This window comes from Pocillopora verrucosa, chromosome 1 (assembly GCF_036669915.1).
Source record: "Pocillopora verrucosa isolate sample1 chromosome 1, ASM3666991v2, whole genome shotgun sequence".
Taxonomy (NCBI): domain Eukaryota; kingdom Metazoa; phylum Cnidaria; class Anthozoa; order Scleractinia; family Pocilloporidae; genus Pocillopora; species Pocillopora verrucosa.
The window spans coordinates 16,160,011-16,182,387 of NC_089312.1; the positions used below are offsets into that span (position 1 = coordinate 16,160,011).

The 22,377-nt window shown below is 36.7% G+C and overlaps 1 protein-coding gene across 1 annotated transcript; it reads left to right on the forward strand.

Moving 5' to 3' along the window:
- Window positions 1–696: 696 nt before the first annotated feature.
- LOC131789299 (high mobility group protein 20A-like) lies at window positions 697–18,039 on the forward strand. Its single transcript, XM_059106383.2, has 12 exons — window positions 697–862; window positions 2,140–2,210; window positions 3,645–3,907; window positions 4,502–4,584; window positions 5,249–5,372; window positions 8,175–8,301; window positions 8,737–8,789; window positions 9,431–9,716; window positions 10,415–10,506; window positions 10,623–13,710; window positions 14,173–14,237; window positions 17,901–18,039. Exons 1-10 carry the CDS (start codon window positions 708–710, stop codon window positions 10,740–10,742), a joined length of 1,374 nt encoding a protein of 457 aa, XP_058962366.1. The 5' UTR covers window positions 697–707; the 3' UTR covers window positions 10,743–13,710; window positions 14,173–14,237; window positions 17,901–18,039.
- Window positions 18,040–22,377: the final 4,338 nt, after the last annotated feature.

Sequence of the window (22,377 nt, forward strand, 5' to 3'; positions counted from 1 at the left end):
ATTGTTTATCCGACGCAAAATAAAACTATGCCTTTCTACTTAGTGACAAAAAAGGTGCAAACAATAGAAGCGGTCTCTAAGAAAACAAGATTAATGGTGTTAGCAATTTGCACCATGATCAACAAAAGGTGTGTCCCACAGGAGTAAACTAGCTGTTAATATGAGAGAAAAATAATTGAACAACGAATCCACCTCACAAATTAAACACGACGACATAACAAAAGTCCAAGGGGTTGCTGATAATTCTCTGGGGTGAATTAACAGTATCAATAAAAGCCTTAGAAAACCGACAGAGTGAAAAAAAAAGGGTCATGCTGGATGAAACTCGTCACTCTCCAACTTTATCACTCATAAAACGAGACAGTAAGAGGTTTTTAGTGATAATTAAGATTAATTAAGATAAAATCAAAGGTGACAAAATTTTTGGACTTCTATGCATCAGTAAACACGGAGCGAAAAGAAAATAGCTTGGAGAAAAAATGGCGAATGTCGCACTTTCTTTTCAAAAGCTTTTCGTAGCCTTTTTTCTTTTTGATTTTTTTTGAGATCTGATTTGTAGGTAAATAAAGTTTCGTTGCGCTTATGGCCCCCCTACTCGCATGAGTCTGACGGTCGGCTATTTTTCGGACAGTCTTAATAGTCATACACAACGTAAGTACATATACCACTGACTATAGTAAGCGCGGACCCATCGGACCCATTTTAAAATGGAGAATTCTCCTGTGTCAGAGCTGAGCTTTATGCCAACGTTTTCTTCAAACCAAGAATCTGAGGGAGACAAGACAAGCTTTGAAACCGCTGCATCGTCAGTGAATTGTTTTGCCGAGGTTGTTGTGACTCAAAATTACCCAGATATGTCAAGGTACGTGTCCTCAGTTTACAGAGAATAATCATAATTGGTTGTGGATCTAAACAAGACAAAAGATTCACGGCAAAGAAACCCCTTTCTACTGATTTCTTTAGTTATTTACAAATAATTTTTTTAGAGACTGATTCTCTAGTAGAGCTCTAAATATCTAAACGTAATGGAGCCAGTGTAGTTTTTATTAGTAATGATAGATACCATGCTTGCTATCACTTCAGACGTGAACAATGTATGGTTAAGTCCATAAATATCTGTGTTCTTCTGAGGTCGTTCATAATCATTGCTATCTCGCATCCCAAGTGTGCATACTAGTCTTTTGGTACATGTGAACCATCATACTTGTAGCACATTTCATTCATTCATTCATGCCCTTTACGCCTAACAGGCATGTAGGGCAGCAACATGTTCCCTCCACATCTGGCGATCCCTTGCCATGAACTTGATGCCCTCCCAGGTCTTCCCCATCTCCTTTATTTCCTTCTCAACTGTCCGTCTCCATGTGATCTTGGGGCGACCCCGCTTGCGTTTCCCTTCTGGCGTCCAATGCATAGCAGACATGTAGCACACACTGGGTGAAAAAACTTAACTTAAGAAAATTTTAAGGATTTGCTCTCCTCTTTAATGCAAACCATTTGCCATACATGAAAAGCACTATGCACCTTTTTTCTCAAAAGAACATTGTTGGTTATAAGCACAAGTGAAAGTGCAAAGGCTAAATTTTTTTTTTTTTTTTTTGGAAGATATCTTCCAAAATTGGCACTCTTAACCCCATGGCATCGACCGATGCTCTTCATTCAACTAATTTATTCTTGTTTCCTCATTACCATAAACCATTGACTCCAATTTCTGTATATAAACCCACACACAACCCACAATCCCTCCAATTGCTCTGATGAAGAGCTAACACATGAAACACCAGCCTTTAAGCTCTTAATGAAGGTCACTTTACGTTTTCAACTCAGTTGATAGCACTATATTACCCTGTTATACCCTTCCACTGATGCATCACCACAATTTCTCTAGAAACTTACGTTAAGTTATTTAATATTTAATCATAAACTATATTTCATGTGGACCTCTCAGGAAAAAAACTTACTTGAGCATGGTTTTTACACTGTATACATCTGATTTGTGTTTTAAACAATTATAACATAATTATTAAGTACCAAGTTATGTACATGTTGTGGTTTATTGAATAGAAAAGCACAAAGGTGGCCTTTGTTAGTTGCTTGTGGTATAAATTAATCTAGTGCCCTTTATTTTGTTTATTCAAGGGGTGTTACAATATCAGGTAACGGAGTGGCAACATTTGCTGTAAGTTCAAGTGGAGCTCTCACTTGTCCAGGTAAGTGTAGAACTTGCCTTGCACAATTTTTTCTTTGATTTTTAAATACTGTAGCAGTTGTGTGTTTCTAAAATGAAGTACATGTACATGTACATTTATCCATACCAGAGTGGTGACTAGTTAACAAGGTTCACTGCAAGGACATAATTTTCACGACTGCATTGACTGTTTATAGTGTCTACTTTTACTTGAAAAACAGACACAAACATGCATCTTTATTGATATACATTACTGAGAAGGTGTCTCAGAAGAAGAAACAAACAGCAACACCACAATGAACTTAAAAATAAAACTAATTTTGCACTTCAATGTTGAAAATCATCTTTCAAGAGAGTGTGAGACAGGCAAATGTTGAATAGATGAAAATATTTTAAAAGCTATTAATAATAATTAATAATTTTTATATTGTAGTCATTTCAGTATTCTAAAAGTTTGTTCTTTAATTTGTTATTTGAAAAAGTTCTTGGTATTAACTGTATGGACATCAAATCAATTACACTTTGAATTTTCCATTGAATATAAATTTGTTTTGATTGGCTACTGTTAACTGCAGTAACTGTAATTTCCTTTGTAAGGCTTGGTGGTTTAAATAGAAAATAGTTCATGTTTGTGTAATTACAAACAGGAATTTTTATCACATACTGTAATCACCAACAATGACCACCTGATCACTGTAGCATTTGTAATAGACTTTTCACAGTTTGCTCCCTTGGGCTGTGATCTAGTGCCTATTCTCTTTGTTAGGAACATTTGGTGCATATTATAGAGGTTTATTTAAAAGAAAATGTTGTGCCCAAATTTAGATGGGATATAGTAGGAAACTCTGAGGTGTTCATATTAGAGAGATGTCTACAAAGGGGCTTTTCATTAAAACTTAAAACATCAGTTGACAGAAGTAAAACTACAAATTTACAACCTTGGGATATCTTGCTACAATCTAAACACCAGACTTCAACTGAACTAGTATTAAATTTGCACATGAACACTGTACTTGTACATACCGCTATTTTCAAGATACCATGAATGGCAAATATAACAATATAACGATCAATATTACAATCAAGTTTGTGTAGAAAAACTGGTTTGTTTTACTAACAAACCAATTTTACACTCTGGTAAGCTGGTTTGCCTCATTGCTCTTAGAACTCTGATGATTGAAAGTTGATGAACATGAAAGGATTTACCAGAAATGTGAAGTTGCCTTTTGCTGATGATATGCAGCTTGAAATATTAAAAAGTTGATACAACACTTTCAATACATGTGCTCTTCTTGTTTAAAAGCACAGGGAGTTCTGTCAAAAACTTGAAATGTTCATGCTTGAAAAGAGGGGCAGTTTAGGCAAACCTGGCTGTTATGTGGGCAAAAAAATGTAAGCCATTCATTGTTTCTTGAAAGGGTACAGTGCACCACAGTAATGATTCTTCTTGTTCAAGGTGGTGTGCTTAACAATCAAGTAGCAGTTGTGACAGTTCCTGAAAGCCAGTTGTTTGCTGTCCAGCAGCCTGAGCAAGGTGATTCAATTCAACAAAACACTGACTTAAACAATGAAGATGATGTTACATCTGTCACTCCCAGTTCATCAAATGTCACAGATCCTAATGAACTAACCATAAATGTGCTACCACCTTCCACTTCTCTCCCAGAGGGTAGTGTGTTAGCAGAGGAAGCATCAAATACTGCACCCACAGGGGTTAAGGTGAGAGAAGCTTTGTCTTGCATAATCATAAATAGAGTTAACTTGATTAGCTTTTCAAATGCATAATTCACTTCCTGACTAACACTATCCTAGGAGAGTGTTAATTGGCAATATGCAGTATACATTGCTTTAAAATACAACCAGTTTTTTATTGGATATTTTTCCAAGTTACTGATATTCTGTTTGTGATTGCATCAAATAATATTATATATTCCATGCATGTTTATTAGAACTAATCAAAGTATTTATTTTCCTGAAGCATCTCAGTGAGGTGGAATCTTAAATCCTAGAATCTGATAGGCTATTATCCTGCACTCGTAACCATTCTAGGTTTCTATTTCAAGGACAAGACTAAAATTTTCTTCCATTCCATTTGCATCAAAGGGGTAAAAAGCAAACCAGCAGAAAAAAATTAAATTAATGTTGTTACCAGTCCTGGTCTGTTAGTATGAAAAAAACTGTGCCTGTGGTCTTAAGTGCCTCAGGCCATACTCAAGACCTTGTGCACAGTTTTTTTAGCAAACAGACCTCCTGCCCATTATATTTCTTGAGTTGTACGTTAACTGTTCTTTTCTGTTCTTTTTTCCAACCAAGAAAAGAAAAGGTGGTTGGCCTAAAGGTAAAAAAAGGAAGAAAGGATTTGGTGATTTAAATAAGCCAAAGGCCCCAATTACTGGGTATGTATTCTTTTAGGTTATAATTGAGTTTCTGTTTGTTAAGATGTAAAGATCAACCAACAAATTACAAAGTTATGTGTATGTAGCTTTGAGATGCTAGCCATACATGTTTAAATACACCACTTATACCTTTTAAATCTGAGAAGTTATCAGCATGTAGCTTCATCACACAATTTCAGTAGATTAATTGTAATGTAAATGAATGTGCATTGTATTTTAATCTAACTAACAGGTGCAGAAAAGAGACAAACTTGTCAGTTTAGGTCTTAATTATCCCTTTATTACTTTGACAGGAAAAGTATAGCCATTGCAAGGAAGATTTCATCATAAAATCTTGGGATTAAAAAGTCTTTTTTAATTTAGTCATACTCCTACTTAGTGGTCATCTGGTCTTATTTGTCAAATAAAACATAAAAATGAATAACAAAAAGGAATCCAGTTACCCCCTATTATCATTACTTATTTTTGCAAAGAGCCACGTTTAAAGTATGTTGCCAAATCACTTACCTTTAAATTTGTACAGCCTGGCACTGCAATTACAATCATATTAAAAATGTTGCCCACCAATTGAGTATTTTAAAGTTTTATTTCTGTTCAGCTCTTTTCTTTTCTACTGAGAATTTTGTTCTTTTCAAAATAATTAGCTTTGGTTATTGATGTGTAGGTATGTGAGGTTTATCAACAGTCGACGGGCTGAGGTGAAACAACAACATCCTCATCTACAGTTTTCAGAAATAACAAAGATACTTGGTTTGGAGTGGAGCAATCTTCTGCAAGAGGAGAAACAGGTATGTATTTGGTAGATAAAAAAATCAAAGAAAAACATGTTATCACAACCATTACGGCAACTGTATGTGAAACAAAAGCCATAAAACCAACACAAGGATGTAAGCTGCCAGTACCTGTCCTATGTGTTTTGTGCAGTATTTTCCCACTATCATCATATATTGAACAGTACAATATGTGACCCTCCATATGATTTCAGGGGTAAAGGTGACCACAAGCTTGCAACATGCCAACACAAGGCACTTAGAGTGTTCAATATACACATACAATATTTTTAAACAATGAAGGACACACTATGTTTGTTTTGGCCAAGTAAGCACGCTTGGTATTTGTCTTGGTTAAGCATGATCCATGTCATGCTTAGCATGCCAGTTGACACAGGATAACACACCAAAGGAAATGAAATGAAGCTTAATACCTTTTTTGTTCATTAAAATGTTTTTCAATTGTACCCAATTGTGATGGGTAAGCTTAAATATTGGTACACAAATGAGTGTGTCAAATGAATTTCATTGCTGTATAGTTCTCAAACATCCACGTTATAGGTACAACATCAACACCATTCCTTCACATAATGCAAGCGGTCACTTCAAAGTTATTACAAAGGGATATCTTCTTCGTGTACCTATAGTAACACAATCAAAGTGAAGCGTTCTACTGCTAAGTCTAGATCTATCATATGGTGTTTTCATTCAGAATTTTTATGGTATGTGTGCTAATTCCGAAGATCATGATGGTTTTTGTCATTTGTTTATGGTGTTGATTGAATTTAGTTTAAAGCACATGACTGAGCATGTGACTAAGTGCATTACTATCATTTGCTTGAGTTTCCTAGTGTTCTCAGAAACAGAGAGTCATTGAAAAATGACAATTTCTCACTTTTGGTTTTTTTTACCATCCCATTAAAATTGCTCAGGCCATCTGATGGAATATGCTTTTACATGAACGTTTAGGCCATTTATGGCTACATGTTATGGTGATTTTTTGATCAGGAAGTTGATAATTATAAAACATTGATACAAGCTTTGGTTTAATTGACCTGGCTAGTAGTTTTACTGCAATAATGAGAGTACATTGACTGTGTAATGATCACTCTAGCTTTACGATCAGTTAACATGTTGGCTGCATACTATGGTACATGCTAATGTGCTGACTGTCCGCTCACACGCTACCTTTTGTATTTGAAGGTTAACATGCTTTGCTTGTTCGCTCACTCACGCTTCATAGTTCAACAGAGCATACTTTATTGTTTGTAGTGTGTTATATGAAAAAAAAGCATGACGCTCATTAAAGGGTGCTCTAGCATGCTCAACAAGCGTGTAATAGCCAGCTTTTGTTCATTAAAATGTTTTTCAATTGTACTCAATTGTGATTGGTAAGCTTAAATATTGGTACACAAATGAGTGTGTCAAATGAATTTCATCGCTGTATAGTTCCCAAACATCCACGTTATAGGTACAACATCAACACCATTCCTTCACACAATGCAAGCGGTTGCTTCAAAGTTATTACAAAGGGATATCTTCTTCATGTACCTATAGTAACACGATCAAAGTGAAGCGTTCTACTGCTAAGTTTAGATCTATCATATGGTGTTTTCATTCAAAATTTTTATGGTATGTGTGCTAATTCTGAAGATTATGATGGTTTTTGTCATTTTTTATGGTGTTGATTGAATTTAATTTAGAGCACATGACTGAACATGTGACTAAGTGCATTACTATCATCTGCTTGAGTTTCCTAGTGTTCTCAGAAACAGAGGGTCATCGAAAAATGACATAATTTCTCACTTTTGGTTTTTTTTACCATCCCATTAAAATTGCTCAGGCCATCTGATGGAATAATTATACTTTTACATGAACGTTTAGGCCATTTATGGCTACATGTTATGGCAATTTTTTGATCAGGAAGTTGATAATTTTAAAACACTGATACAAGCTTTAGTTTAATTGACCTGGCTAGTAGTTTTACTGCAAGAATGAGAGTACATTGTCTGTGTAATGATCACTCTAGCTTTACAATCAGTTAACATGTTGGCTGCATACTATGGTACATGCTAATGTGCTGTGTCCGCTCACACGCTACCTTTTGTATTTGAAGGTTAACATGCTTTGCTTGTTCGCTCACTCATGCTTCATAGTTCAACAGAGCATACTTTATTGTTTGTAGTGTGTTATATGAAACAAAAGCATGCGCTCATTTAAGGGTGCTCTAGCATGCTCAACAAGCATGTAATAGCCAGCTTTTGTTTTCAAGTGGAAGCGTGTTGTGAGTGTGCTATCACCTTTGTCCCTAAAATCATATGAAGGGTCACATGTTTTATTTTGCATGTTTATGACTAAATCCCCTATTATCAGTGCATCTGATTACAAAACTTTTCTCTTCTTTCCATCCATCTCTATGGACAGAGCACTATAGTGATTCAATCCCTTTGTGTTTGACCCAATAATGTACTTGTCGATGTACAATCATGTACGTGTACATTTGTATTCTTAAGTAAAGCACAAGTTTCCTTGAGCTTGACAGCAAACTGCCACTGCTCAGCACATATATGTGTCAAGAAAAATGGTCACAAAAATACTTCACATACAAACCTCATTAATCAATGATCTGTCAGAAATATATATGTCCTGGATACAAAATTATTCTCAAAAAGTAAGTTGCACTAGGCATAAACAAACATTTCAAACCATGAGCTGCCTAGTTAGATTTGTTCACTTCTGAAACTTAGGGCTCGTCTGTTTCTTTTCATATTCAGTAACATCATGTTTTAAGCTTTTGTTTCATTTATTTGGAATGTTCAGAAATACTTGGATGAAGCTGAGGAAGATAAAAAACGTTACATTGAAGAGCTTAAAATTTATCAACAATCTGAACAGTACCAGGCATTCATAAAAAGACAAAGTGCCAAGAAACTCAAGTCCATTGTTGGTAAGCCATGTTCTTAATTTATTTGTTAACTGCCAGATCTATCTCAGACAGTGTTTATGATAATGTACATGTTAATGTTTGTAAACCAGTGGACACTTTGAGGATTTTGTTTACTTTGCATACATTTACCATTGAAAACTTTAATGTGAAGTCAGTGTGGTAGTTTTCAATTTTTCTTTTTAAAAAATAACATTTATGAAATTGTGGGTTGTGATGTTTGGGACTGCATTCAAGGGGTACAAACTTCAGTTTCAAAGGTTCATGTGTGATCATTAAGGAAGAATATTGTAAATCTGACTTAGACAGAGACTGCTTCTTAATTATGGCAATCTGGCTTGTGCAAGTTAATATATCATAATTATGTACAGTACTACTCAAAAGCTATGCTCTGGATTTTCGAATGTTAATAATGGTTTTTTTGTACACATATTTCAGGAGTAGATACCCCTGAAGAAGTGCCATCTAGCTTGTTGTTAAGTGACCAAGTGGTAAGTGACCTTTACAACATTTTGGTGCATGTTTAATTGTGGAATCCCAGAGGGCTTTAATGGTAGAAACTTGACTTTCTCCCTTATAGTCAGGTTTTGGTTACAGTTTCAGTTTCCACAGCCCTCTATATGATAGCTTTTTATAGCTTTTTTAATCTTTAAAGGGTGTTAAGGAATCATGAGTAACATTTTGGGAGTACAGGGGCAAAAAGGGGTGGGAAATTTGACCTTCATTTGCTCTTCACTCCACCCCTACATGCTTACTTCAGTCACAGTTTCACTTTGGGAAAATTATGCAAAGCTGCAGTTAAGGTGATAATCCAACTCCTTGCCAAATTTCCTTGTCTTTTGATTTGTTGTGATGGCTTACATTGTTTTGGTTTTATGATTCTCCATAGCCCAATTTTATGTTTTTATAATTCAGCATAAAAGAGTAGGTCTTTGCATAAGAAGTAGGGAGTTTGTGGAGTTATTCCCTAGAGCCCAGTTATGATGTCTTTTGTATTTGGCCAAATTTGAAACATCAAAATTGGGCTGGTGAAAAGCACTCTTCACAGTAACCACTTTTGAGGGTGAGGACACAGTCACTTTTTCACAAAATAAAGTTGTTTCTGAATGTTCTGTGTCTTTTACCTCTTTAGGAAGATGATTCCAATGAATTGTACTGCAAAGTTTGCAACCAGTTCTTCAGCTCCTTACATAACAAGAAGGAACACTTATTTGGAAAACAGCATCTTTTGATGCTTACAGGCGAATTTGAACGTGAAGCTGAACAAAATGCCAACGGCACAGAGAAAGTTCCAAATGACTCTCCTGACCTGACTCCTTGTAACACTGTCTCAGATACTATAGGAACATCACTGATATCAGATGAATCAATGGTGTCTATCTCACAGTTTACAGAAAAGTTCTTGGAACAAAACTTAAGTAAGTACATGTATATGAACTCAGGAGGACAAACATCTTTGTAGGCTGGGTATGAGGGGAGGTTCATTCGAGTATTCTTCAGTTTATGTTGTGGCATATTCAGTCACGTTGAATGTAGTAGACCAATCACGTGGATGAAATAATAAAAGTACCTTACATAAAATAATGATAACTGTGACTGCAATAGTAAATGTGGCATTTTGGAAGAGGGGAAGTGACTAAATAGAGAGGAAGTCTTTGAAGAGAAAGGGCTGTTGGGGAGATTAAAATAGATAGTTTACCTTCCGTTTCTGATTTTCTCTGTTTCCTCCCATTGCTCCTGTTCAATGAAATTTGTGCATCTCCCTCACTGCACGTTTTATTTATTTATTTATTAAATTTTTTTCCACTCGTTCAGTGGTTCATTTTTTGTCGCTGACTCGCTCATTTGTTAATGAGCATCACGAATATATATTGCCCCACCCTACATGTAGACGCTTTTCATTTGTTTTTTCTTTAATTTCTTTTTCCTTCTGCTCTGCTTATTTTATTGTTTCATTCGTTTTTTTTTACATTTTTGATTGTTATTTTATTTGCATTTCCTTCCCTGACTTTTTGCCTTGTTTTGTCTCTCCACTTTTGTATTTTCATCTTTATTTCGCCCGTAATTTTCCTTCTGCTTCGAGTCTGTTCAAGTAATTGAAAGTGATTCGTTGCAGACAGAGAACTGGAACTGAGAGAGCTTAGAAAAGTGGTCCTCATGTCACAGGAGGAGAACATGACACTCAACAAAGACATGGAGGAGCTTAAGGTATTTATTAGCAGTCTTTAACTTAAACCAGTGCGAAAAATATATTTCTACAAATTTATATTCAGCCTGTCAACAATTGACATATAATAATCTTAATTATATTTCTTGTATTTTAGAATTTATTGCAAAAAGTAGAAGATGATCTTGGGTCGGTGAAAGCTTACGGAGCGTCACTTACAGCTCAACTTAATAGCTTAAGGATGGTGCCAACTCTGTTTGGGGTGATTAACTTTTAGATCGGACCTTGAAATAATACTCCACAACTCTACCATCAAGGACCGTCCAACTTTGCCCTTAATGGTTCTGAAGTTGATTTGTAACTGACAATCACAATGAATAACGCAATAGTATGCAGTTGTCTGAGTAAGGCTTCAAATGTTGCAAAGCAACGTGGAAACGAGTACGTGAGCGTTCTGGGTGTGTACGATTACCTGTGATCAACCAAGTTGCGAACATGTCTGCGTTTACTTGTTGCAGGCATTCTGAAACTCCAGGAACCTGAATTTTTTCCTGTATATTGTTATACTTCTGTTTCATCGTGCATGTTTTGCCTTGCAGCCCGAACCAACTGTAAAAACATATATATATATATATATATATATATATATATATATATGTATATATATATACATACACACACACACATATATATATATATATAGAATAGCTTAAGTACATATCCTAAAGAAAGATACATAGTGCTCGTGAAAGAATGGAGAAAGGAAGTGTCCATCATTACAGAGTTACTTTAGACGTCACTTTTAAGAAAAGTGCAAGCCTTAAATAGTCAAACTATCACGTTTTATTGAGGAACATATTACATAAAACTGAAAAACGTTCCGGTGGCATTGTACAATAATATAGTGTCGCGAAAACAAATATCCAATCATCATTTTTGTTACATCTGAGACTATATAAAGCATATTCGTTGGAGTGAATCGTGCAACCTCGATTAACCAATATAAAAGAAGGGACTATTTTCTGAAGTTTCTTGTTGGCTCCCGGCTTCCCGTCTGCAATGCCTTTAAGGGCCTTCCAAGCAGTCTCGAAATTTCGATGAAATACGAAGAGTGGGGAGGGAGTGAAAATCTTTCTTCTGGTAGTAACTTGGTTAAAAATAACCTCTGGAAGCTAAAATATTTGTACGGCATTCCCACCTTTGACACTCTAGTGTAAACTGTATCTAACATTTGGATACACATGCAAGGCCCGTGTGTGCGATCGCCTTAAGGGAAAAAACCTTTCGATCAATTCTTTGCATCCTTGCCACTCTCTGGTATATCTTCGCATTAACAACTCAGACATTGAACACAAGTACTTCCATCGAATTGATTCGATTGAATAACGTTCTTTATGGTCTGTGTAGTTCTGAAAGATGCTGTATCTTACTCAGTAGCAGAGGCGGGGCAGAAGCAAATTCCTTATTTAGAGATGCTGCGGGATATTGATGTTTTCATGGAAGGGCCTCTGTAGAATGTTAGCAGACAGCGTTATCATGAACATGGTCAATAACTGTTCATATATTGTGCGAAGTTTCAGAAAGAGGGCGATGACCTTGTTTAGGCGCTAGTTTTTGAAATGCTGAATCATGCTTCTTTTTGCCTCCCAGAAGGAACACTCGAGCCTTTGTCATTCACGTTAATGTGCTCAGTTTGTAGTTACCAGTGGGAGAGTAATCCTTCAGATGTCAATTGAGAGAAATTACCTACATTGTTCCTTAATTCGTTGAGAGCTGCGATTTAAAGCTTTGATTTCCTGAAATCAGCGAAGTGGAGGTCATTATCTACCCATGGGTCTTAAAATATTGCTACACAAAACTAACACCCAATATTTGTAAGATTTACTTGGTTATAGGCATCTTCAGAGAATATGGTGAGAATTTTAAGCGTGCAAAAACGGTAAACATTGCTATTAAATTGAGCACTAGAAATGAAATCTGGCCCACTTGAAATGCGTGTGAGTGGCCACTGTTGGTTATTATATTGCACTTAAAGTATATTTGAAGGCACCAAAACTGTTTACTTTTATGAAACGAAAACTAACTTTCTCTAAACTTTGTAATTCATTTTCTGATGACCTTACATGTCCCCATTGAACAGACTCTTTTTCGTCTAGTTACCAAGTTTCCTTTTTTTGGCTTTCGTGCAATGTTGATGTCATAATGATGTCCTTACTCGCCACAATCTATTTCAAGATATTGAAACTGCAAAGAAATTAAATCTTAACCTTTTTGCCCATCCTAACTAATACCACTTCAGTCGGATTTTATTCATTAAGCTTTGACACCATACTGGAGTTATTACTCAACTTATTTTTATTCTGTTACTTGAGGTGAAGAACACAGTATAAAGTGTCTTCGAAAAGAAACTGTAACGTCGATTTTCAAGTTCATCCACAATTTCCATACTTTTCATCGAAGGTGACGATCTAAGCTTACTACAACGGTTTGTTCTCAGTGTATATTCAGAATAAATCTGGTACTCTAATGGCGCATTTTCCTCAAGAAAGGGGCAAACTTGTTTTGACGTATTGATTCTTTGGCACTCACTGATCCTTAACTGATTATGTAGACAATGCATCGAAAGCATCCAGAACAGGATAAACATGCTCAACGTCTTGCAAGTTTTACATTGTCATGTCAGCACTTGCTCGCACCATTTTTCAATGGCAGTTAATTGGCTGAGCCTCTTGAGGCTTGCTCTTAAGAATTTTCCCACACCGATACGTGCTGTGAATACATCATTTACTTTACATAAATTAAACCAGAGGAAGAAAGCACGATCAATAAACCCACTATTTAATTTCACGCAACAGTGAGACGTATTGTTCATTATCTTAAGCCCCATTGGCTATCGTTTTAAACCTCGACGTTAAAGAGAAAAATAACCATTGTTGTGTTGTTGACCGTAATGCCCGACCGTTTAAGGTTAGCCTTCTTTTAGTGAAGTATACTTGACTTCAATCTTACGACGAAATTTTACGACCACACGCAAGTGAGTCTTCCGTCGCATGAGACCAAAATTCTTCATTTCAGTACCGTAATTTGTAAACTGACTTCTTAAACCCTGAGTCCGGCACAGTGCTCTTCTTCAAGAGACGCGGAACTGGATCGCGCGGTTTGAAAGGAACTCAGCCCCACAGTAAGCCTGTGGTTTGCCTTTGTAATTACCGTTTATTCAGATCACGCAAGTGAAGAGCGAAAAGGTAGGAAGAACTTTTACGAAATTGTTTCGCGTCTTGGAGGTTCAAGGGGATATGTCAATGCAGTGAAAACATTTACAATTAAGACGAACTATGCTTCGAGATTACTGTAGACGTCTAACTGTACAAAACTATTTTTACGTACAATTATTATTGTCGTTTTTATTGTTGTTCTCCATTTTGAAAGCATTCGTTTTTGGTCGTTTATGACATACTGAGAGAAAATATCAAGCCCATTTATTTCGAGAAAAGCACCTCACACATTTCTTGAACCTCGTACTGACAGACCTTCAATGGCTCGCACGCAGTTCTCTTCAGCTGAAGAGAAATAAGTGAATTTGCTTTTTTCCGTTCTTTCAGTTAAGAAATTAGATGAAGAATCTTTCTTTAGTAGTTTTGACAGAGTGGTACTGCACTTTTGAATCTTTGTTGACGGAATTGTTGTCGTTGTTTTTCACTCGATAGCGCCGGAACAGTTAAGTCTCTAGTCGGGCATGATCAGAAGTTGTAGTACAAGACACCTCAGAAAGGTAAATATCTCCTGTTTTTACTTGATAAGGCTAATATGGGTATCTCTCGTATTGCCAAAATCTATAACACGTCCAAGTAAATGACATCAAAGTCTGGTAATGCAGCAGTAAACGTTTCTCACGTTCTTTTGCCATGCCTGTAACATTAATGTATATGCATCACCTTGTTGTTAATTTGAAAGTTAATTTTCCAGGGGGCAAAAGTCAGCGAAATTTGAGGGAAATTGTGTTGGAGGACGTTTATCTTGTACTTCTATCGATCAGGTTAAAACGAAGGTGATGATCTACAAAGTGATGCTTGATTTGCTCACAAAGTTAGATATCACTTCTAATTCCAACGCTTGTAAGTTACTGCGCAACAATTTCGGGTCGACGTGTCGTTTTCAGTGCTTTATTTATGTTTTAGCGCTGCTGAGGGTTTACAGTGTCACTAAAAGCCATTTAATGAATTCGTTTTTTCTTTTCTTCATCTCACTGAACTAAAATGAACGTAATTAAATTTCTGGTAAAGTGGAATAAAACCATGAAATAATGCTTTCCGAGGGGGTACCTAATTAGAAGATGCGAGACGGACTGACGTGCGAAACGTCAGCTTCAGAAAACTCTTTGTTGTGGCCAATTTACATTGTCAACTCAGCTGATAAAACCAAATTAGCTTAGGATAGTTAAGAGTGTTGAGAGATGAACCTAAACAATCAAGACTAAATTTATTTTCAAGTAATAAAAGCTTTGACGCGTATCCATGAAGTATCCAATTGAGAGAGTGCGATTGAAATTGCAAGGGAGCCAAAAATTAAAGGATGCGGACGGTTGGTTGAATTCTTCAAAGAATACGTGAAAAGTTAGCTCGGCTTGGGAAAGATTGTCTCGGATACTCACACCATATAAATGGGCCCTGAAAAGTATTTTTAATTAGTTCAGGCTATGACGCGTATTGCGGGGGAAAGAAAAGACGTGAAGTGGATCAGAGCAAGATTTCTGCCGGATGGACTTTTTTTTCTTGTTGAACTTGGGTAGATTCTATCTTTTTAGCAGTTTCTGTCACTTTCGTTATCAGTGTTTTTACCTAGCAGAACTGATATATGGTTCACTGTTACGGCCGCTTCTATGAAATTTTCAGAATGGCTTGTTTGAATCCTTCACTCTAGTTGATACTTCTTGTCGCACAGCTAGTACAGGAAGTCGTCAGCCACAGAAAAAATCGTTATGTTCTAAATAAGAAAAAAATTCCTCTATAGTCATTGGTCAGTGTGGAAAGAATTTAAGTTCACTGTTTATTATTTAAGATCTGGCATTTAGACTTGAAGATACATGTAAGGCATGTAAACCGGCTATATTTTTGTGTGCGCAGCTTATTCCAGTTTTTTTTTTTTTGTCTATGGTTTAAAGCCTTCCATTATCTCCAAGTGCTTGTATCAGAACCATACCTAACATGCAAAGATATTTTGACGAACGAAATTCATGCTAAAGTGTGAGATGAAAACTCACTAGGATTTTTCCTTATTTTACCAAACCGTTTCGTTGAAAGCACCGGAACAGCGCAAAATCAATGTAATTACACGGTTTTGAGTGGCTCTATATTGTAAAGATTGGTAAAGGCTGCTCAGCTTAAGTGCACCATTTGCGATTGCCGTGAAGTAGTTTAAGAAAAGGCTCGCAAATTGAGCATTTCAGCTTTATCTTACGAAACGTGCCAAAAATCATCGGGAGTGCGGGAGCAAACGTGATGTCAATTATCGTATTTCACTCACGTGTCTTCTCACGCGTCTACTTACGTATTTATGTAAGTTTGTCCGCAGTGCACGTGTTAAGTTGTACACTTAGCTACGACCTCAATATAAGTGATTATCGTAGGCGTTAGATACTGGCTCCTTCGTTGAATTTGATTTTTTCTGGCATGACGGATACATCTCCTAAGTACTGTCACTTGGATTTCTTTTCTTTCCCCAAAAGGTAGAGCAACTTGAGTTCTTTGTTTCGTTGGCTATTTTCAGCACTGACTATAAAGAGCTAGCTGACTACTTGTTTTTAAGTTTTTCGTTACCCGCGTATTATTTGTTTGTTTATTTGTTGTTAATTGTTGGATTTCTTTGGTTTGTGTTGTTTACTTTTTAACTGGTTGACATGTAATTACAACGTTTAAAACCTCATCAACAATGTTTGTCATTGTGTTCGTCATCATGTATATGGCGGACAAATTTTTGGTAAAACAATGAGCTGGTTTTGAATTGATTACAAGAAAAAGAAACTGTCTAGGAACTCCAAACCATTGGATCACAGTTCGGGAGAAAAAAAAATGGTAATGATAATAAAAGTCAATAATTACTTTTATGTGGTAGGATAAGAAGTATACCTTTGTAGTCAATTCAATTTCAGATGAACATTTTTCCTCTTTGTCCTTCTAAATAAAATTGCAAAATAATTTATAGAGATTTGTTATCCGCATAACTTACATTTTATCAGCACGCATTCAACTTAGACTTTTCCCTTAGGCCCTCAATTCGGCTCTCGAAGAGCTTTTAACTAATCACGGAACAGTTTACTGTAAATAATTTGAATTTTCAAAATTTGTGGAAAAAAACGTTTCTTCCACCCAGGGGGGACTGCCCTCTTGTCCGCGGTCGCCGTTCCGAAGGGGTCTTAACACTGCAGACAAACCAATACACATCTCTTTAAATAGCAAGTGAAAAGTGTGTTCTTGTTTACCTCCAGGGATCATTAAATATACTGATGTTTTGAAAACTTGATGATCTGTGATCAATCCTTATTTGACACTGTGCTTCCATTATTATTGCAGTTAGTGATCAAGATCTATGTTCTCGTTTCAGTGTAGATTAGGTATCGTGGTAGAGGGTAACGAGAATAAGGCACCTTATATTTGCATGTATTGTCTCTCTGTACATCAAACCAGCAAAATTGCCACCACATGAAGTAGGTAACAATCACCGTGTTCCGGGTCGTGGCACTGCAGTGCCTCTGCTGTCGGTTATCCTGTGAGAGACTGACTTGTGCTAATATACGTGTGAAATTTCCATTGTTCGTATCAAATTGTGTTGTTTGCATTTGTTATAATACCGCTAGTTTGTTGTGCGAATCTGAAGGCGTGAAAGAGAGCCAGTACAAGGGTGAAAGATGAACAAAAGGTTATTATTGGCCCATTAGTTTCGTCCGCCACCCAACAGTGGACTAACATATGCGTTATTACAAAGTCCTATTCAGACAATTCGTCTTTTCTTCGCTCACGCTTTTTGTCCGCTCGTGCTCACCCACATTTTACAAGGTACTTCAAAGGTTTGACACCTGTGAGATATTGGATGGGCTATTTGTCCTGAGGGCTTATCTTACCACTCACTCAGATATTTTGAACCCAGAATGTAGTAGCGCTAAAGCATCACGTAGATATTGGGTCAAGATTTTTGCACTCGTTGTGAAGTTTTTTGGTTAGGTTCGCATAAATCGGCGCCCTTCTGTCGACGGGCTGACGTGTCTATTTGGAATCAAGTGCTTTTCTTGTTTAGTGACCCAATTGTCACGGCAATGCAAGCTTCTAAATGTCGTTATGTTTAATCCATCTGTAAGCATCTAACATACCAGAAGTATTGCGACATAAAATGATCCATAATTAAGAGATAAAGCATGAAATGTTTATTGTTTTGTTAACAGATAATGCCGAAGTATATCCATCTGGTTGCGATTTGGTTGTTCATCCTTGCCTTCCAACTTTTCCAGAAGCCAATTACGTCCACGCACATGTGCCGCTATAAAAGATACAAAGAGGTAATTTCGGTGAAAGATGGTTACAACTGCAAGAAAACGAGGGTAAAACTGGGTATGTGTGTTGGAACGTGTGAGTCGTACGCAATCCCACTTCCCATCGAGCGAGAAGATAGCCAGCCGAGATTTAAAACTTCATGCCAGTGCTGTACACCGAAAGATATTAAAGAGAAAACTGTGAAATTTGGCGAAGGATGTGAGAAATCCATAGTGGTTTCCCAGATTCGCTCGTGTGAGTGCAAAAACTGCTCTCGACGTGATCTTTGAGGACAGAGGTGGAAATGGCATCAGCGCGTGGGTAAGGTAACGCTATAGACCTGTACATCATTCTAAAAGTCAGGAGCCAATCATTGAAGTGAACCTCAGTAAAACTACCACGATTGCAGTACAGTGACAAAGGCGAAATGTATCATCAAGACGTTTATTGTAAAAATTAATTACTTTCGTGATAAAAACAAACGTCATGTTAACGAGATTGATCTGAATATGCTAGCTTTTAAGTCGATCACACGAAAATTAATGAAGTTATTTTCTGCTTCCTCAGCATGCGGAGGAACACTTTTGTTTCAAAAATTAATTGTAGAGTTTGGCCACAATCCACCGCGAAACATCCTTCGAGAGGTTGACAAAAGAGACTTTTGTTGAATATTATTGACTGGAATCCAAATGCTTATTAAGGAGACTAGGAAAGGAAGTTCGCCGGAGGCAACGGGGCATAATGAACTATTGTTTGTGTATTTCGCACCTGGCTGAGCCCAGTGTAAAAAAAAACAGCCAAAGAAAATGCTGTAGGCAAGAAATATTGATGTACCGTTCTCATTTAATCGAAAGAAACCACAATCTTAATGTGTAAATAGCAAGTAAATTTATTACGTTGTATTTCTCGTTTGCAGCTTTTTGTTATCGTTAGTGACTAAGAGTAGTGTTACCCTTCTTGTTCTCTTGCCTACCAAACTACAGGGGGCAAGAGTTTGTAGTTAACCTTTAAATTAATGAAGAAAAAAGAAAACAACTTCAACGAAAAATTACCTACATTATATTGGTTTTCTAACTTTTCTCTATAGTATCGCAGGTGTTAGGTGATGATAACAATGATAATGAAAATTATATAATGATAATGATAATAATGATAGTTTTCCGCTGTCATATCGCCTAATTTAACCACCGACTCCCCACCCCTTAAAAAAAACGCTTTTTTAATTGCGATGTAATGTTCTATCTGTCATTCTCCCGCTGTCTTATATCAAACCATCATTAATACACAAGCATTGTTTAATGACGTGAAACATTCATTTTATAATTTCTACATTATCTCGAAATATTGCTCCCATTATGGTGCTCTGGCAATCCAAGCTCTTAGCTTTGAGATCAACACTCAGGCTCGCGTTTAACTTTTCATTTAAAACGACGTCGTCTTGGGAAGAAACCTCGTTTCAATGCCATGGTGAGTGTTGAAGATACCTCTTCCTTTTTTGGAAACATCACAGTTAATACGACGACAAAGTCATCTGACGTTGTCTTTTGACCTTCCTTAGTGTTCGAATTGACACTAGATCAAACATATTTAACGATGAGTTTTAAGCAATTTTTAAATTTCACCTTGAATAACTACTGATCGACGTTTTCATTACTGAGGTTTGACAAAGGAATAAATCGGGAATAAATCTGGTGTACTGAGAAAGAAGAGGCTTGACCAATCGGATCTCCTCGCTGACTCTCGAGAAGAGTATTGCTACAGAAGCGTTTTTATGATATTTAGCTATGACATACTTCAAAAATGACGTTTAGATATGAAACAATTACGCTTTGAGCTTCATTATGGCCTTTAACATAATTAACATTTTACGCTGGCGTTCACAATTACAACTATTCAAACAATATTGTGCTTTGACGTCATTAATTTTCGTCAGAAAGTGTTCATATACTTTTTTTCCAAGTTTTTTTTTTGCATGCGTAAGTATTTTTGATCGGCTTTGATACTCTTTGTACTTATTGGTTTTTCCTTATTATCCTTTGCCCCGGCTAAACTTAATGCCAGGTTTAAACAATTCCATAATAAATTCAACCCCAAATTATTTATGCAGACAGTAGGCTCTATTTGTGCCATTATTTTCTTGCTGTGAGGATTCGTTTTTTCTTTCCTTGTTAAAGACTTTCAATCTCATTCGCCATTTTAGAGAAGAAACCCAATATAACTTTACTCCATCGGTCGTAATAAACAAAATGAGGCTTTTTTTTTTTAAGGATCACCGTTACCTCGCAATAAAGTGCTTTTCGATGGAGTGTTGTGAAACCAAAGCCAAAGTAATCGCAACAGCATATCGAGGCAACTGAAAATATCACAAGACGCTAGGAAAACACGGAAAAAGCGATTGTCCAAGTCGCATTTGGTTTAACCTTTGCTTGTGATTGGTTGAGAGGGTGGCTCCACTTTTCTGGGCCAAACACAGCGAATGGAAGCGAAAACAAAGTAAATCTTGTATAGTAAAAGGCAAGCACGATTTTCGTTAGGAAAGCGATGAAGAAAACTGTTTTCATCTTCTCAGCTTCTAATACAGTGGCAGTTGTTGGTTATGGCTTGTTGTGGTGGAACATTTTTTTAAGAATTAATTTCCCCTTTATTTGATGTCGTTGGAGCTCAGCGTCACACTGTTGACGATAGTGATTTTTTTCTTTGCTGAAATAGGATAATTCACTTTATTAGTAATGGTAATAGGACCGAGTGTAGTCTGTAATCATACGAGCGATTGACAAAATCGGACGATCGCAAAGCTGAAGTTCGATTTGTCAATCACGAGTATGATTACAGACAGAAACGGACGACACAAGGTCTTGTTACCAATTAATCATAACCGATATAATTTCCGAAAAACAACAAATACAATGAGGATTAATATATCCGGTAGAGACATTGCCTGAGTAAAAAATTCTTCAATTCTGGAAATTCCACAGTTTTTTTTCAGAATAAGTGGTTGTCGCTATGGCTATTGTAAGCAATTCTATGATTAGTGGATTTGGCTGGAAGGACTGAGAATGATTGGTTGCTTTAACTATCCGATTACAGGTGTCCAGTTTCACTGTCCAAGTACAACTGTACAAATTGATTAGAGAAAAATAAAGCTGCTTATTCACCAATCACATTTAGGGAAAATGTCAAGGTTATGATAAATAAAATGATAAGATAAAATTCTGCATTTTTAGCAGACCCAAGCCGTTTTCAAATGTCCTCCTAAGGAAACGTTTCCTGAGTATCGCTTATTCCCCAACACGTAAGGTAACAAAGGTTTAAAGTCAAAATTGTGTATTTTATGGGTTTAAATGGTGAAGTTGACATAAATGCGATGTATAAATCAACTTCATAGGCTTGTCTTGGGCAAGATAAGGCTATTACGTAAAAAAGTTCGTGTTCATATGTACCCCTTACTCATTGTTTTGTGTCAAAAGTTAAAAGGCGTGTCGATGAAAACGGTATTGCCCGAGATTCTAAAGATCAGTTTTAACTTTATTTTCTAAGGCTATCCGGTGGAATGTCCATAGGGCTTAGTAAGGTGATAAAAAGAGAGTAACCTAATCAAATAGATGATGAAATTATGGATGCTTATTATTGGACGTGCCGAACGTAGGACTGTTCATGTTCTTTGTCGTATGCACATTAAATGAGATTCTTCTGAAGGTGTATAGCAGATGAGAGTTGTCTGTGAAACGGTGGAGTTGACCAAATCCAGAGCTGAAAAAGTATGGCTTCCAAGATTCCAAGCTCTTCTTCATTGTGTAGCGTTGTGTGACTTTTAAGCTAAAAGTCCATACGGGTTCTAGGAGCAAAAAGATGGGACAAATGGACCATAGAGACATATTTCGAACACGCCTAACCGGATACGTGGCGTTGTTTTGGTTCACAAGGTGCATTAGTTTTTTCCACAGCGAGTTCAGCGATTTCTTAGAATCCGATCGAAAAGCTCACTCTTCTACTTTCAGACTCACAACCTTGTGCCATTGTAAAATCCGCATTGTTACCACCAGGACCTTTCTTTTCTATGCTTCTGTCGATTTCTTCAAGTCGAACAAAAAGTTTCGGGTTGGCTGTATTTCAGTCCTGTCTTAGTAGGATTAGGGCCTTGAAGCCGCTTTCGTTTGTGGTAGATGATCGTAAACGATCTCTCAATTTTCCTTTGGTATTTCGAGCTGCCGCCAGTGTCAGCTTTGCTCATAGTTAAATCAAACTTCACGAAATTGTTGACCTGACGCATTAGTTAGATATAGAATTAACTGGTGCCCTCCGGACGCGACTCATAACCAAAAAATTATAATCTCTCGTTATGACTTATTGAATCAGCTTCAATTAGCTTGGCTGCTCAAGCCTGCAGAA

Bases quoted from the DNA above. Each gene is read 5' to 3' on its own strand.
- LOC131789299 (XM_059106383.2), top strand. From the start codon at position 708: ATGGAGAATTCTCCTGTGTCAGAGCTGAGCTTTATGCCAACGTTTTCT. The intron at 2,211-3,644 runs GTAAGTGTAGAA...TTCTTGTTCAAG, and splicing joins TGGAGCTCTCACTTGTCCAG to GTGGTGTGCTTAACAATCAA. The intron at 10,507-10,622 runs GTATTTATTAGC...CTTGTATTTTAG, and splicing joins AAGACATGGAGGAGCTTAAG to AATTTATTGCAAAAAGTAGA.